Below are 12,282 nucleotides of genomic sequence, written 5' to 3'. Positions count from 1 at the left end.
TGATTTACCACGCGGCATCAGCGGTATGTTGCGGAGCGACAAGAGGGAGGTGAATAAACAGCTAACGAGTCGCTGCATGGGAGCCATCTGCTTTTTATACATGAACATACAGCATCAGCATCTTAATGGCGATGATGATGAGAAGAACACGTTTGATCTCCAACTTCTATGGAAAGGTAATATTGTATGCAGCAAGGAAAACGCACACTTCAAAAGGTAAATCGTGTAGTTCGAGGTTACGGAGTCGGTGCACTCGAACGCTGTGTCGTTTTATCACGGACTGTACTAATCCGTCACCGATCTCATTTGCATATGCAAAACTAAAAGCGCTGGACCCGCCGTGCGACCCTCTTAGGAGAACGTGAAAGGGTAAAAGTCATTTTTTTTTTCCCTTAATCGATCTGGTAACTCTGGTATAGTCCTTGATCATCTAAGTGAGTCTTGATCGGCTCGTCTGATATTGATTGGTTGTGCCTCCTACCAGTACGGACGGATTAAAGGGGGGGGGTTTCCTTTTTTGGAAACACATTTATGTTTCCTCTCATATGAACGTAATTGGCAGTGTCGTGTCAGGTTTATTTGTTAAATAAAAAAACATGGGAAGAACGGCATACCTGTTAGTAGTACATACGTAGTACTCGAGAAAAAATGCAGTGCTAATAAAGACATAAGACCTGAGAATATTAATTAATATCCATCCATTTTCTATACAACTAAAGGGATATGCTGGAGCCTATCCCAGCAGTTTTCGGGCAAGAGGCGGGGTACACCCTGGACTGGTCGCCACCCGGCCAATCACAGGGCACATATAGACAAACAACCATTCACACTCACATTCATACCTATGGACAATTTGGAGTGGCTAATTAACCTAGCATGTTTTTGGAATGTGGGAGGAAACCGGAGTACCCGGAGTACCCAGACCCTTCACATGATACCCCCGCCACACACACTAATTTACAGTATGACTTTATCTCTAGGGCTGCACGGCTGACGGGTGGTTAGCGCGCAGGCCTCACAGCGAGGAGACCCGAGTTCAATTCCACACTCGGCCATCTCTGTGTGGAGTTTGCATGTTCTCCCCGTGCATGTGTGGGTTTTCTCCGGGTACTCCGGTTTCCTCCCACATTCCAAAAACATGCTAGGTTAATTAGCCACTCCAAATTGTCCATAGGTATGAAGGTATGTGCCCTGTGATTGGCTGGCCACCAGTCCAGGGTGTACCCCGCCTCTCGCCCGAAGACAGCTGGGATAGGCTCCAGCACCCCCACGACAGTATCACTCGGATACTGTGAACATCCAGCAGCAACACAACATTTTGGCATGACTACTATTTTGATGAAAAATATACTGAACCAGGGCTGCACAGTGGACGAGTGGTTCGCACACGGGCCTCACAGCTAGGAGACCCGAGTTCAATTCCACTCTCGGCCATCAACATGCTAGGTTAATTAGCCACTCCAAATTGTCCATAGGTATGAATGTGAGTGTGAATGGTTGTTTGTCTATATGTGCCCTGTGATTGGCTGGCAATCATTGGGAGTGACCAGGATGGATAGGATCAGGAAGGAGTACATCAGAGGGACATTATATGTCAAAGGCCTTGGAGATAAAGTCAGAGAGGGCAGACTGAGATGGTTGGGACATGTCCAGAGGAGAGATAGTGAATAGATAATGGAATGATATGTGTCCAGGGTGTACCCCGCCTCTCCCCTGAAGACAGCTGGGATAGGCTCCAGCACCCTCGCGACCCTCGTGAGGATAAGCGGTACAAAATGAATGAATGAATGACCTTATATTTAACCATTTTCAAGCTACAACCTTTTGAACTTGTAACGTCAATAACGATTTTTTTTTTAACAATTCAGCAAATCCATGCTAACCTGTGATGAAGTGATGAAGCTACGTATTTGAGAGGCGACAGATGAAAAAGTCCTTTCAGGTGAAAGGTGAGGACGGCGTGGAGCACTTTGTGTTTGAGAGTCACGTAACTTTGAGTGACGTGGCGGCACTCAAGCGGCAAACAATGAAACACTTGGCTGGGCTAATTTAAGAGTTTAAGCGAGGAGATGCAGTGAGGACAAGAAACAGGGCGGAGTGAGAGGAGTGAGAGAACGGGAAGAAGAAGAGAAACTAATGAAAAAGAATTGAAATTAGGCAGGGAAAGAACGCAAAGCTATGCGGATACCATTAAAACGGATACGACACTATCTGACGGCGGCGACTTGGTTTTAGTCATGACTAAATGAACGGAGAACGGTGATGTGCATGAATTGTTATTCTGCTGCAACTAATAGCAAAATCACTGCGGTGTAAAATAGAAATTTCAGACTTGATTAATTTATGTATTTATGGACGAGGCGTTTGTTTTTCTTTCTTCCTTCCCTCCGTCTGCAGGCTAGGTTTTTTTTTTTTTTTTTTTTTTTTTTTTTTTTTACCAGCTCCAAATTGTGAGGTGCTGAAAATCTACTTGGAACATTTAACTCACACAAAAGAGGAGCAATTTTGGCATCACAGAGAGGAGTCGGGAGTTGCAACCCCTGAACAATGTCAGCACTGAAGGGTGACTACCTCTGACAGCGTCTCTAGAGACTTGGGAATCACAGGAGGAATTTTCTGGCTTCAGGACTGTGCGTGGAGATAGTTTATATAGGGAAGTGCGGGCTGATCTGACAAATGGGATGGTGGAAAAAAAAACAACTTCAATTCCCTGAGATCAGACTGATTGGCGATCCAAAGCAAAGTATTTTCCTGGACTGAAACGACAATCGATAAACAACTCAATCAAAATGAAAGTAACTCACCTTGTACTTTGGTAAGTGAAAATAAAATAAAATAAAATAAAATAAAATAAACTAAAATAAAATAAAATAAAATAAAATAAAATAAAATAAAATAAAATACTTAAACTATATTAGGAAAGCAGGAAGTGAACAAATGTAACAGTTACTGATTGTAAAAGTACCAGATGGAGGGGTAGGATTTAATAAGCTTTGCTTCTTCCTACTCCTTTTGGACATGTGGAACTGGGAACTGATTTGACAAAAATATATATTTAAAAAATAATAATAATAAAAAAAAAACCTTAAACTATATTAGGAAAGCAGGAAGTGAACAAATGAAACAGTTACTGCTTGTAAAAGTACCAGATGGAGGGGTAGGATTTAATAAGCTTTGCTTCTTACTACTCCTTTTGGACATGTGGAACTGGGAACTGATTTGACAAAAATATAAAAAAACAAAACAAAAAAACCCCAAAAAACCTTAAACTATATTATGAAAGCAGGAAGTGAACAAATGTAACAGTTACTGCTTGTAAAAGTACCAGATGGAGGGGGAGGATTTAATAAGCTTTGCTTCTTACTACTCCTTTTGGACATGTGGAACTGGGAACTGATTTGACAAAAATAATTAAAAAATAAAAATAAAAAAAAATAAAAAACAACCTTAAACTATATTAGGAAAGCAGGAAGTGAACAAATGTAACAGTTACTGATTGTAAAAGTACCAGATGGAGGGGTAGGATTTAATAAGCTTTGCTTCTTCCTACTCCTTTTGGACACGTGGAACTGGGAACTGATTTGACAAAAATAATTAAAAAAAAAAAAAAAAAAAAAAAAACAACCTTAAACTATATTAGGAAAGCAGGAAGTGAACAAATGTAACAGTTCCTGATTGTAAAAGTACCAGATGGAGGGGTAGGATTTAATAAGCTTTGCTTCTTCCTACTCCTTTTGGACATGTGGAACTGGGAACTGACTTGACAAAAATAAAAACAATAAAAATTATAAAAAAAAACAAAAAACCTTAACTATATTATGAAAACAGGAAGTGAACAAATGTAACAGTTACTGCTTGTAAAAGTACCAGATGGAGGGGTAGGATTTAATAAGCTTTGCTTCTTCCTACTCCTTTTGGACATGTGGAACTGGGAACTGATTATGGGATGCACTCAATTGGAATCTGATGCATGTTCAAATGAATTTAAACCATTACCATTACTATTACCATTACCATTACCATTACCATTACCATTACCATTACCATTACCATTACCATTACCATTACCATTACCATTCCTTCATTCAGACCCAAACCGTTTAGTTCCAAAAATAAAGTTGAAGATGTGAAGACGGGGTGAGACTTACCCTCAATGGGAGCCAGGATGACGCGGGAGTGGTCGTAGGCGATGACATTGGCGTAACGATTTTTTGGCTTGTTCACCTCCAGGTTGGAATGTTCCCAGGTGAACTGCTGGCCCGGATCGATGGACTGGTCGGGGAGAGAAGAAAAACACAAAACAAGACATGTGAGGCGCCGTTTGTATTTGGAGCGGAAACAACTGACTCGTTCAATCCTGGATACTTTTTAAATTTTGACGAATAAAAATGCAGTTTTTTTTCTTGAAATGTTTAAGTTGACAAAATATCGACGTGGTCCTTGCATCTTTTCCATTTTTCAGTTTGTGGATGAGGATCATAGTCTCATCAGTTTGTCATTTTTTTTTTACTCATTCTTATTAAAGTCGCTATCTGTGTGAATCGGAATCATGAAATTTTCAAACTGACTAAATTATGGATTTGAATTCTTCACTGTGCTGTCACGGCATCAAACGCTAAAAACCGTGTGACAGCCAGAAAACATCTGGAGAACATCTCGTGAGTAAATCAACATCAACATGCCTAAACGGAATCAAGCAATCCCGATTGTGTGCGGTTTCCTGTGGTGAGTCAACTTGTCATTGCTTGCGTGGGGTCTGCGGAGAGGAATCCTCCAGTGTGACAGCTTCGGGATAGACGGAAGAGGCCTGCAGTTTGTCTCTTCACACGCCGCCTGTCACGCTTGCTGTGATAGCTCCTGTTGTTCTTTGACATCACTTAGACAAAATACTACTTCAAGAAAACTTACAACCAGCACCGCTCCCAGTAGACCACACTGGCTGGACCACCCGTGGTGGTTAATAACGCGAGGCTCGATTCGGCAAACCTGCAGCCAATGATCATACGTGATCATCGTAGATGATAAATTTATTTTCTACCGCTTATCCTCACAATGGTCACAGGGGTGCTGGAGCCTATCCCAGCTGTCTTACACCCTGGACTGGTCGCCAGCCAATAATCCCAGGGCACATATAGACAAACAACCATTCACACTCACATTCATACCTATGGACAATTTGGAGTGGCTAATTAACCTAGCATGTTTTTGGAATGTGGGAGGAAACCGGAGTACCCGGAGAAAACCCACGCTGAATACATAGCTTTTATTGAGGTCTTCCTACATTTTTAAAAATGTTTTTTTTTTTTATTAACTTTTTTTCTAAATTTTCTTTTAGTAATACTATGATTTTATTCACATATTAGAACTTTTTTTTAGAACTTAATTTTCAAAAAATTACAAATCTATTTCACAATTTTACAACTTTGATGAATATTCTTTAATATTTCTAGTCATTGCTTCTAAAATAATTATTTTTTTCACAATATTACAAGTTTATTCTCATCAAATTGCCAATTTTTTTCTCAATATTTTGACTTTATTCTTGCAAAATTACAGCTGATTTTCCAGTTTTGTTAACTATTTCAACTTTCTTCTTGTAAGTTTCTATGCCGCTTATCCTCACTAGGATTGTGGGGGTATGCTGGAGCCTATCCCAGCTGACTTCAGGCGAAAGGCCGGGTACATCCTGGACTGGTGGCCAGCCAATCACAGTGCACATATAGACAAACAACCATTCACACTCAATTTGGAGTGGCTAATTAACCTAGCATGTTTTTGGAATGTGGGAGGAAACCGGAGTACCCGGAGAAAACCCACGCATGCACGGGGAGAACATGCAAACTCCTCATAGAGATGGCCGAGGGTGGAATCGAACTCGCTGTGTGGCCATCACGCTAACCACTCCAACACCGTGCAGCCTGAATAAAACATTCTTAGATTTTTTTTTGTTATTTAAAAATTTTTGTAGTTGCAGAATAGAAAACCTGTTTACGACCTTCGAAATTGTTTTTTTTTCAACATCATTAGAGCCCTCAAGACATAAAAATAACACCCCTATAGTCACCTTTACACTAAACAATATATTCGCTACGTTTTTTTAACATGACCGCTCACTCCCAAACACGTATTTATACGTGTTTGAATTTTTTTTTTTGTGAAAGGCACAAAGGGGTGATGATGCAACTCCACAATAGAAAAGAGCTTGTTTGGTGCGGATTTAAGATGGAAAAAAAAGTGCCGGATACAAAACCAAGAAATATAAAAAAGAAAGTTACCAATAGTGGCAGCCGCACCCCCAGCCGCGTGTTCCGTTCCGATGACCTTCTCTTCACGGCTGCGTTTCTACGCTTAGGCCTTCCCTCCACGCCCACATGGAATCTCTCTCTCTCTCTCTCTCGCCTTTGCCTCCATTTCTCTTCTCCCGCTACTTCCCGCCTGGCTAAAAACCAATCAGTCAACGGCCCATAGAGCGCCGCTTGGCAAGCCGGAGCGCATGAACGAGTGGCCATTCATCACGAAAATAACAAAATTAAAATTACACTTCTCTATTTAATTTGGTCATTTATTTTTCCTGCAGGCTGATAGGGTTGTGTGAAAGGGCAGAAGGACGGGATGGAGAGGAAAAGATAGACGAGAAGAGAGGACCGTGTGGTTGAATTGGCTCTTTAAGGCAAATAATTAGACTTCGGCCATCACGCCTCTCTCTCTCACCCCGCCAGGAACAAAACAAGCCGGTCCCGTTAGTGCACAGCTCAGCTCTGGATGTATGAATAATAGATACGGCAGAAATGCTGCAATGCTATGAGGAGTCATTATCCGCCAACATCCAACATACACTGGCAGGCATGATGACGGCAATCCATGCTGGTGTAGCCAGTTTTTTTTATTTTGCCTTAGCTTGGCGTGCAGCGAGGCGACAGGCGCGCTGATTTAGGGATGGCGAGCAGGAGATATTGCTGGTATGCAAACGAGAGCTGATTCAGCGCTCCTGATTTCTAATCAACTCCGGTGTCATTTATAACCCCAACGGTCCAAGAGCTCAGCAACCCCCCCCTCAAACCTACTCCCAACAACAACACTGCTGAATAAAACACAAAGTACGTCTAAACGCATGACAGAAAATCGATATTTTTACTATAAGTTGCTTTTTCATGTGGAAGACAACTTTGACAAAACACCCGCCAAACATCACTAAAATTATTCAGTCTAAATCAGTGGTCTCAAACACGCGGCCCGTGGGCCAAATGTGGCCCGCAGGACACAAGTTTGAGGCCCCCCGCCTTGATATGAAAGTATATTGTTTAAAGTTTGATATGGATGCTGTATGGTATCATGTACTCAGAAAAAATGATTACGTTTGATTAATGTTCATGTTAAAGGTTAAATAACTGTTAATAGTTATCCTCCCTATCCGTGTGGAAGTGGTAAGTTTTTGGCGATTTAAGTTTAAAGGAAATAACTTGAAGGCTACCGTTTAGGTGGCTAGCTCTCTAGCTTTTGTATCGATATAAGCAGACCAAATTGGCTGGCGGGAGATGAAAAGGGCATCGTAGTAACCGGATTATCATAATAACCGGGTATCGTACTAATGGAACTAATTATATCATAAAAGACTAGAAATTTGCCAGGAAATGAAAATAGTATCGTAATAAGTAGTAATTCGTTATAACCGATATCGATATAACGAGACTTTACTGTAATTCGCTCGGAGTAACAACACATCAGGCAACAATCATTGTCTACGGATATAAATATAAACACATAAATGTATGGAAGACTATTTAGAGCGGAACGTCGTTTAGCGTACATCTCCTTTAGCGTGTTTTTCGGGTAATGTTGAAAATTTACAGCAAAATTTTGCCTCGGTTTGCAGACATAGTGATGTCATGCACGTGATGTCATCAGTAAATTGAATCTGTAGTTCTTTACTAAGTACCATATTTACTGGACTATAAGTCGCTAGGCCAAAAATGCATAATTCGGTAAAAAAAACATACATAAGTTGCACTGGAGTATAAGTCGCAGGAACAGCCAACCTATGAAAAAAAGTGCAACTTCTAATCCGGCAAATACGGTACATTTGGAAGGAAAATTGTCCAGAAATTAAAGACTAATTTGATACTTCCAACACACTTGGCCACAGTCCATCCCGATGACCACCATGATTATTGACAAGAGGCAGTTATGGCTTTTTAATTTGGACCCATAAAAGACTCTGGACTTGCTGCAGTACGGGTATAATGAGTTATAAACCTTTGGACAGATGTAAATTCGGACGTTTGTTGACTCTGTATATACTATAATATAAGCAAATACTTGTGTAAAATGTGCTTGGCAAATGAAGAAAATAAAAATTCAACACCTCGCCTTGTGTCCTTCTGGTGAGAACAAAAACAGACAGATGCGAAACTCAAAGCGTCCGCCCACTCACCTCGTATTCTTGGGAGAGTTTCAGGTTGTCGTTGGCCTTGAGAAGTTCTGTGTGCTCCGCCAGCTCGGAGATGGGGATGGGGGGGTGATTCATCATACCTGATGGCCAAAACAAAGGAGACAGAGGCAATCCACAACTTAGTGCACAATTCACACAATGGAGTGTTTGGTGATTTTTTTTTTTTTTTTTTTTGGGGGGGGGGGGGGTGGAAAAGGTTGGAAGGACAGGCTCTCTGTGCATACACAACATTGAAGGTTGTGTTGTAGGTTTTAGTGATGGGGAGGCTGGTGTGCAATATGGTGTAAATCAAAAAGCAGGCAATATGTATTAATTGGTGTGTTAGAGGAACTCGACTGGGCCAGACCAGAACTCGGGTACAAAAACCCGTGTTGTACTCTTCATGTTATGAAGAAAGAGTGAGTTGGGAAGAGCAGAAAGAGGTGTGAGATACTGGGTGACAAGCATGAGTCGCTGCATTCCAGCATCCATTTTTCCTCCGTTGGGTCTCAAAACCCCCAAAACTGAAATTGGTAGAGTTGCCATTTGAGTTGTCTGAATAAGTTGTGGATTAAAATAGTTAAAAAAATTTATTGTTCATACACTACCGCTTAAAAGTTTGGGATCACTTGGACATTTTTTTGGCCAGTTTGAGATCTGGCTTTTTCTTGGCAGTCCTGCTATGAAGTCCAGCATCCTGAAGTGGCCGCTTCACTGTTGATACTGACACTGGTGTTTGACGCCTACTATTTAGTGCAGCTGCCAGGTGACCACCTGTCTTAAACTACACACTCTCACATATTTGTCTGCAGTGTTTTTCTGTCTTTGTTAGACCCAGTTTGTGCTATTGAGAAGGATTTTTTTGTCTTTCATGATTACAGTCACCCCTGGTTTAATTAATTGGTTACAGACCTGCCAGCGATAAATAGGATTCCAAGTCAATAAATGGAATATTTTTGTAGTTGGAGCACGGAAAATCTGTTTATGACTTTGTAAATACGAGGGATTTATGGTGCCCATTTTGATACCAATCATCCATGAGTGAAATTGACCGATTCCGACACCGATCATATGGAATAATTCTTCTTTGTTTCTTCTTGCACAGTTGTGCAGCGTTTTTCTGTCCTTGTTAGACCCAGTTTGTGCTATTGAGAAGGATTTTTTTTGTCTTTCATGATTACAGTCACCCCTTGGTTTAATTAATTGGTTACAGACCTGCCAGCGATAAATTAATTTCCACGATATAGGATTCCAAGTCAATAAATGGAATATTTTTGTAGTTGAAGCACAGAAAATCTGTTTATGACTTTGTAAATACGAGGGATTTATGTTGCCGATTTTGATGCCAATCATCCATGAGTGAAATTGACCGATTCCAACACCGATGATATGGAATAATTCTTGTTTGTTTCTTCTTGCACACTTGTGCAGCGTTTTTCTGTCCTTGTTAGACCCAGTTTGTGCTGCTCTCTGAAGGGAGTAGTTAACAGCATGGTAAGAGATTTTAGTTATAGTTGAGATTTTTTTAGATGTCTTTTCTAATCATCTATTAGCCTTATAAAATGATGAACTTGGATTAGCAGCCATACCAGGAGATTGATGCAGAGGACTGACAGTTGTTGATAGTTTTCATTGTTTGCGAAATGGATACAAATGTTTGTGAAATGGAAAAAAATGTTTGTGAAATGCAGGAAAATGTGTTTTTCTTCAGAAAACAAAGACATTTGCAAGTGATTCCAAACTATATTGTGTTGCTGTTGCAGGAATATTATTATCAGTGGTCACTAATCCATTTAGGGCCAGATGCTGAAGCATCGTATTGGAATATAAAGCAGCCATACGTATGCGTTTCCTTTTTTAGTAAGCGTTTGCTCTTTTTTTTTAAACATCAAAAGTCGACCAAATGTTGACATGTCCTTCCAGATAAAGTCTTGCGCTTAATTGAGCATAGAAATTGGAATGATCACTTTACCCATCCTTAATTTCCCTTCGCTGACAACGCCTAATACGCCGTCAAAGTCAAGAAGGTCAACAATACTTTCATCGCACTTACACACTCACACGGGCCAACTTTCAGCGCTGACACTCTTCATTAGCGACGCTAATTCGTCTTACACACACAGAACAATGCGGCAGCATGGCGTTACACGACGTTTTGCAAAGATTACGACAAGTTATACGAGACCAATGCCGATGCCACGGAATACCGGGAAAATGAATGGACATGCCGAATGAACACATTACATACCGAGCGAATGAATATCATTCCTTAAAATTGTCCTTATTCCATTTAATCTCCTCACAAGAGCGCGTGTGCTAATAGAAAAACTCCAATCATATTCAAGTATTTGTGTTTATTTATTCATTCATTACATTTACTCAATAAGCCGATGCCGAAATATGCATGCAGGGTGCAGACGCAACACTTGAAAATGAGTTATTTATCATCTCTGCCACGGGAGGACAGGGAAAAAAAAGTTAAATTGCAAATTAAAATTGCCTGTCAGTTGACTTGCTTGAAATTCAGAGGGAGAGGTGTAAGCCGCTACGCTGGGAAGAAGGGGACGGGGATGCAAATGAGGGGCCCACACACAAAAAAATGGATCTTTCCAGTGCAGATCAAAAGAATATTTGTGTGTTTTTTGTGTGCATGTGTGTGAATGCACGTGTGGTTGTCCAACAACTTTGCACACGCACTCCATTAACTGCATGGAACCTACCAAAAAAAAGATTAGACCCGTCTTTCATCAGAAAATAAGTTTCTACCTTTTTTCGGTTTGGTTTCAGGAAAATATCAGTTCCCAAATAAAAAAGCGAGATATAGAAATATTTTTTGTTGACTGTAATCATGACAGACAAAAAAAATCCTTAGCAATAGCTCAAACTGGGTCTAACAAGGACAGAAAAACGATGCAGAAATATGTTAGAGTGTGTAGTTTAAGACAAAGACATTTTTAAAAGGAGGATATTAATAACGCATTCAATCCCAGCCATTTTCCAACGGACAACCTCTTCAGGAACGGCCATTTTAAGCCAATTTTGACTGAACTTTAAAGGCACACAGAATATTGTGCTCGATAGCTATGTAAACATGGAGCCTACCAAAAGAAAGATTAGACCCGTCTTTCATCAGAAAATAAGTTTCTACCATTTTCGGTTCTTTAGTAAACAGTAGTAGAACATCGGTAAGTTTCAGGAAAATATCAGTTCCCAAATAAAAAAGCAAGATATAGAAAAATTTTGTGTTTTGGTTCCAAGTCGAATGTCTAAACACAAAAAACACAACAAAGAGCTTATTTTACATCACACTAACAATTTCTGTACCAATTTAACACCATGAAGTACAGTATTTACAGTCTTCACATTTGGAACTGAACTACCCGTATATGTGTGGATACGTTCAAATTTCCCATAACGTTCTGAACGCAACACTTCACATACCCGTGCACATTTACTGTATTTTCTAGACTATAATTCGTTCGGAGTATAAGTCGCATAAGGCCAAAAATGCATAATTAGGTAAAAAAAAAAACATAAAAAATGGATCTTTCCAGTGCAGATCAAAATAATATTTGTGTGTTTTTTGTGTGCATGTGTGTGAATGCCCGTGTGGTTGTCCAACAACTTTGCACATGCACTCCATTAACTGCATGGAACCTACCAAAGGAAAGATTAGATCCGTCTTTCATCAGAAGTTTCTACCTTTTTCGTTTTTTTAGTAAACAGTAGTGGAACATCGGTAAGTTTCAGGAAAATATCAGTTCCCAAATAAAAAAGGGAGATAGAAAAAAATTGTGTTTTGGTGCCAAGTCAAATATCTAAACAACAACAACAAAAAACACCTTCTGCACGCT

General features: G+C 40.2%; 1 protein-coding gene across 12 annotated transcripts in view; it reads right to left on the bottom strand.

Annotated features, from left to right (window-relative positions):
• The window catches only part of ptprsa (protein tyrosine phosphatase receptor type Sa), a 312,838-nt gene that overhangs the window by 39,452 nt on the left and 261,104 nt on the right, over nucleotides 1-12,282 (bottom strand). For all 12 annotated transcript variants that reach the window (XM_078790398.1, XM_078790401.1, XM_078790402.1 and 9 more), the window contains 2 exons: nucleotides 8,432-8,529; nucleotides 4,149-4,272 (listed from right to left, as the gene is read on the bottom strand). In XM_078790398.1, coding sequence (XP_078646524.1) covers nucleotides 4,149-4,272; nucleotides 8,432-8,529 — 222 coding nt within the window. The remainder of the gene's footprint in view (nucleotides 1-4,148; nucleotides 4,273-8,431; nucleotides 8,530-12,282) is intronic.

This window comes from Doryrhamphus excisus, linkage group LG4 (assembly GCF_037039965.1).
Source record: "Doryrhamphus excisus strain RoL-2023G ecotype Guam linkage group LG4, RoL_Dexc_Guam_v1.1, whole genome shotgun sequence".
NCBI lineage: Eukaryota > Metazoa > Chordata > Actinopteri > Syngnathiformes > Syngnathidae > Doryrhamphus > Doryrhamphus excisus.
Note: the sequence above shows the minus strand (reverse complement) of the source record. Positions and strands in the feature narration are given on the sequence as shown.